The sequence below is a fragment of the Bos grunniens genome, chromosome 23 (assembly GCF_055505025.1).
Source record: "Bos grunniens cultivar Pamir isolate PY7600 chromosome 23, Bosgru_T2T1.0, whole genome shotgun sequence".
Taxonomy (NCBI): Eukaryota; Metazoa; Chordata; class Mammalia; order Artiodactyla; family Bovidae; genus Bos; species Bos grunniens.
The window spans coordinates 30165770-30170838 of NC_141187.1; the positions used below are offsets into that span (position 1 = coordinate 30165770).

The window sequence follows — 5069 nt, forward strand, 5'->3', positions numbered from 1 at the left end:
AATCCCCCTTCATGGCATCAATTAGAAAAAACAAATTCATATATACAGATTTTATTTTCAATAAGGAAAGAAGATATCATTATTCAGTGCATATAAAGTAAAGACAGGGATAGACATGGTCCAGCCTCGTCTCTGCTGGAACAGGACAGTGGATCAGGGAAGAGAACACAGGTCAGGGTGGGGAGGGGCAGCAGTGGGCATGGGTGGGCCAGTCTCCCTAACTCCTACGTTATGCGAATAGGGGCACAGACACATTCAGATGCAGCTGCAGAAAGAGGGGTCCAGGGATCTGATGTCACATAGCGAGATGAAGCATCACTCAGTCCCCCCAAGGCCGGTGTCTCACACTGTGAGAGAAAAGAATCAGGAACCAGTTCAGGTCAATCATGCCAGGGCCGAGATTCTCCACAGCCCCCCACATGCTCACATGTCCCACTCAAAGATTCCCACCACCCAATATGTCCCCTTTGCCCCATCCCCCTTCCAATCTAGACACCCCAGGGTTTCACCTTTAGGAACCGTGAGAGACACATCAGAGCCCTGGGCACTGTCACTGCCTGGGGGAGAACAAGACCCGGACATGGTCAGAACCCACAGGAGAGAAACTAGAGAAGGAACTTTGAGGAGGGTGAGCCCCTGTGGCCTCCTGTCTGCACCCACACAAGGGACTCAGGAATCACCCCCTCCACACTTACTTGAAGCCTGGATATAAGTCCCTCGTTTTTCACCTGTTAGAAGAAAATACAATGTGAGAGGCCAGAGAGAAGACTGAATCATGTGATGCTAGAGGAACCCCTAGTCCTGGACCCCAGAGAACTTTCTGGAACTGTGGCCAAAGCTCATGCTAGGATCAGGAACACAGAGAAGGGAGACCTGTAAGGACTGGACCAACTGCCCTCGTGGAGGTCTGTCCTCAGCAAGGACCTCCCTTCTGACCTTCAAGTGCTGGAAACCTGGTTCCCAACTGGAATTAGGAAGGTGAAAATTTCACTTTCATTTTCCCATGTGCTTTAGAAAAGGAAAATGTTAGCATCAGATCCAGACTCCACATGTGTGTGGAGGGTACTTTCCAGTAACCAGGCAGGTAAACTTCTACCTGGGCTTGAAACCCCCAGTGAGACAAGAAAACTCAGATCCCTCCCTCCCTTCCCTACCTGAGCGCTTCTTCATGCAGATCACAACTCCAGCCACCACAGCTCCAGTGACCACGAGGAGAACCAGGCCAACAATGATGCCCATGGTGAGGAAGGAGGGCTGAGGAGGTTCTGTGGAAGAAAGGGAAGGGGCCCTGACCTCAGCTTGAGCCCTGACCTTGCTGAACTGAATCCTGAAGGGCTCCTGCTTTATCTGAGAGGAAGCTCCATTCTGATCCCCTCCTTACCCCATTTCAGGGTGAGGGGCTCCTGAAGCCCCTCATGCTGCACTCGGCATGTGTATTTCTGCTCCTCTCCAGAAGGCACCACCAGGGCCACCCACTTCTGGAAGTTTCCGTCCCCTGAAGGCCTGGTCTCCACAAGCTCCATGTCCTGGGTCTGGTCCTCCCCATTGCGCTGCCAGGTCAGTGAGATGTCCTCAGGGTAGAAGCCCAGGGCCCAGCACCTCAGGGTGACCTCACGACCAGAGATGGGGTGATGGGTCACATGTGCCTTTGGAGGGTCTAAGGAAGAATCAGAAAATTCACAGTTTGTGTTACCTCCATGGGTCACTGAAGCAGCATCATGTGACCATCCTGAGAAAGGACAGAACAGTGATTTTTTTCCCCAGCTTTACTGAGGTATACTTAACAAAAATTGTAGATATTTAGAGTGTACTACATGTTGCTTTGATACATATGTACACTGTGAAGGTAATTAATGTATTCATCAACTTACCTTATGTGTGCGTCTGTTTGACAGGGGTGATGAGAATGATTAAGATCAATTTTAAAGTATATAATACAGGATTATTATTAACTATAGTCACCAGGCTGTACATCAGATCCCCAGATGTAGTAAGAACTTTTTTACCCTCTGAGCTACAGAACATTCAGGACCATGGTTTCGGGAAAAAAAAAAAAAACAAACAGCACAAGAGCTAGATAACAGCCTTATCTTAGAGATCTATATTAGTCCTTGGAAATTTCTAGAATGAGAGACTAGGATAGGCTCTCTAAAAATGTGAGGGGGAGAATACAGACTAAAGGTCCTGATTCTGGTGGAGGCTGAATGACTCAGAAAAGCTGGAGTCAGGCCTCCTATGATGCTCTCAGGGTGAGAACAGGCCTTGAGAGACAAAGTCATGGATCACAAGATGGTGGCCGGGGTCAAAGGGCACCGCTGACCAGCTCTTTCAGGGATGGTTTCCTGCGTCATTCCTTAAGACCCTGTGTTCCTTTATTGTCCTTCAGAGAAGAGGGGCCACTGGTGGCTGTCTTGTACAGAATATGAAAACCCGAGCGGATTTCCTTCCTCTCCTGACAAGAGCCTGGGGCGCTGTTCCCACAGGGACCCCATTTTTCTCTCTTCGTGGGAAGCCAGCTCCAGCCCAAGGGGAGATCAGGGCGGCCCCGCGCCCCTCGTACCTGCGCGCAGCAGCGCGTCCTTCCCGTTCTCCAGGTATCTGCGGAGCCACTCCACGCACGTGCCCTCCAGGTAGTTCCTGTGTCCCTCCGCATCACCGGCCGCCTCCCACTTGCGCTTGGTGATCTGAGCCGCCGTGTCCGCCGCGGTCCAGGAGCGCAGGTCCTCGTTCAGGGCGATGTAATCTCTGCCGTCGTAGGCTTCCTGCCTGTACCCGCGGAGGAAACGCCCGTCCGGCCCCACGTCGCAGCCGTACATCGCCTGGATAGTGTGAGACCCTGACCCGCCCCGACCACCCGCGGTGATTAAACCCAAACTGAAAATGAAACCGGGTCAAGCCCCGCCGGCTCCTCCCGGGCGGGGGTCGGGCGTGTTCCGCAATGTCGGGGTGACCCTTGGACCCGCAGACTCGGGCGACCCCGCCGGTCCCTGGGGATGGGGGTCGTGACCCGGACCCGGGCCCGCGTCGCTCACCGGCCTCGCTCTGGTTGTAGTAGCCGAGTGCGGTGTTCAGGTTCACTCGGAAAGTCTGTGCGGTTTCCTTGGAGATTCGCGTGTTCCGATCCCAATACTCCGGCCCCTCCTGCTCCACCCACCGCGCCCGCGGCTCCATCCTCGGATTCGGGGCGTCGCTGTCGAACCGCACGAACTGCGTGTCGTCCACGTAGCCGACAATGATGAAGCGGGGCTCCCCGAGGCCGGGCCGGGACACGCCGGTGTAGAAATACCTCAGGGAGTGGGAGCCTGGGGGCGGGGAGGGGTGAGACCCGGCCCGACCTCCTCGCGGCGCGGGTCCCGGGTCCGAGGTGAGGGGCCCGGGAGGGCGGAGGGGGCGTAGGGCCAGCGAGATGGAAGCGGTTGAAGACCGGCCCGAACTCCGGAGGGGGAAGAAAAGAGGGGTCGGGATGCAAGGGAGGGACAGGCCGGGACCAGGGTGAGGGGGCGGCTCTGGGCAGGGGCGTCGGGGTCGCTCGTTCCCTGGGGTCCTGCCCCCAGACTCCCGGGCGGTCCTCTCGCCCCTCCTCGCAGAGGCCGTTCCCTCCCGACCCCGCACTCACCAGCCCGGGTCTCGGTCAGGACCAGGACCCCCGAGAGCAGCAGGAGGAGGGCTCGCGGCCCCTTGACTCGCATCCTCTGGGTCTGGGAAGAAACAGAGTCCTGACGGGTCGGTGGAGACCTTATAACTGGGATCCGCGGAGACGCTGATTGGTTTTTCTAGAAACTGAACACCCAGTGGCAGTGAGAACTGGGGCCGCATCATGAGTGTCTAGGCAGGAGGGCGCGACACAGGTTGTGAGAGAGAAAGTGAAACTCGGGGAGAAGGGGAATCCCCAACACGGAGCGTCCCAGCCCCAGACACAGCCCTTGACCCTGAGATCCTGAGCGGCTCGCCCACCAGGGACCTGGGACTTTGCCCCGATCCCTCCCCTCCTGCTAGGTAGAATGTTCAAACTACCAACTAATTGCACTCATCTCACATGCTAACAAAGTAATGCTCAAAATTCTCCAAACCAGGCTTCAACAGTACGTGAACAGTGAACTTTCAGACGTTCAAGCTGGATTTAGAAAAGCCAGAGGAGCCAGAGATCAAAGTGCCAACATCACCTGGATCATCAAAAAAGCAAAAGAGAAAACATCTACTTCTGCTTTATTGACTATGCCAAAGCCTGTCTGTATGGATCACAACAAACTGTGAAAAATTCTTCAAGAGATGGGAATACCAGACCATCTGACCTGCCTCCTGAGAAATCTGTATGCAGGTAAAGAAGCAACAGTTAGAACAGGACACGGAAAAACAGACTGGTTCCAAATCGGGAAAGGAGTACGTCAAGGCTGTATGTTGTCACCCTGATTATTTAACTTATATGCAGAGTACCTCAATGGCACCCCGCTCCAGTACTCTTGCCTGGAAAATCCCATGGGCAGAGGAGCCTGGTAGGCTGAAGTCCATGCGGTCGCAAAGAGTTGGACATGACTGAGCGACTTCACTTTCACTTTTCACTTTCATGCATTGGAGAAGGAAATGGCAACCCACTCCAGTGTTCTTGCCTGGAGAATCCCAGGGACGGGGGAGCCTGGTGGGCTGCCATCAATGGAATGGCACAGAGTCAGACACGATTGAAGCGACTTAGCAGCAGCAGCAGCAGCATCTCATGTGGTCTAATGCACCTGACTTGAGGCCCACTAATCACAAAGAGCAGTCCATTCCAAGAGAACATTCTGTGGTGAAAGAATTGTTCTATGGCTGTGCGGTCCAGTTAGGTAGCCAGTAGCTACATGAGACTCCTTAGCACCTTAAAGTGTCTGTTGTGCTGAGCACTTTTATTTATTTTAATTTAAATAGTAATATATGGCTATTAGGTAGCATATTGGTCAATGCATATCTAGAATGTTGTTAATTAATTTCCCATCTCTTTCCCTAAAAGATACTGTGTGACTCATAGGTTGATGCATACTAAAATAATATTAATATTGAAGTCATGGATTTGTCTGTGCAGGTCTTAGATATGT

At 53.3% G+C, this 5069-nt stretch overlaps 1 protein-coding gene across 1 annotated transcript; it reads right to left on the reverse strand.

The window, feature by feature from the left end:
• Positions 1–421: 421 nt before the first annotated feature.
• LOC147347161 (BOLA class I histocompatibility antigen, alpha chain BL3-6-like) lies at positions 422–3710 on the reverse strand. The gene is given in 8 exon segments (XM_086369603.1): positions 422–480; positions 483–557; positions 696–728; positions 1155–1265; positions 1382–1657; positions 2561–2836; positions 3033–3302; positions 3617–3710. Coding segments are annotated over 8 exon segments (1158 nt in total). The 5' UTR covers positions 3690–3710; the 3' UTR covers positions 422–436.
• Between the last annotated feature and the right edge of the window lie 1359 nt (positions 3711–5069).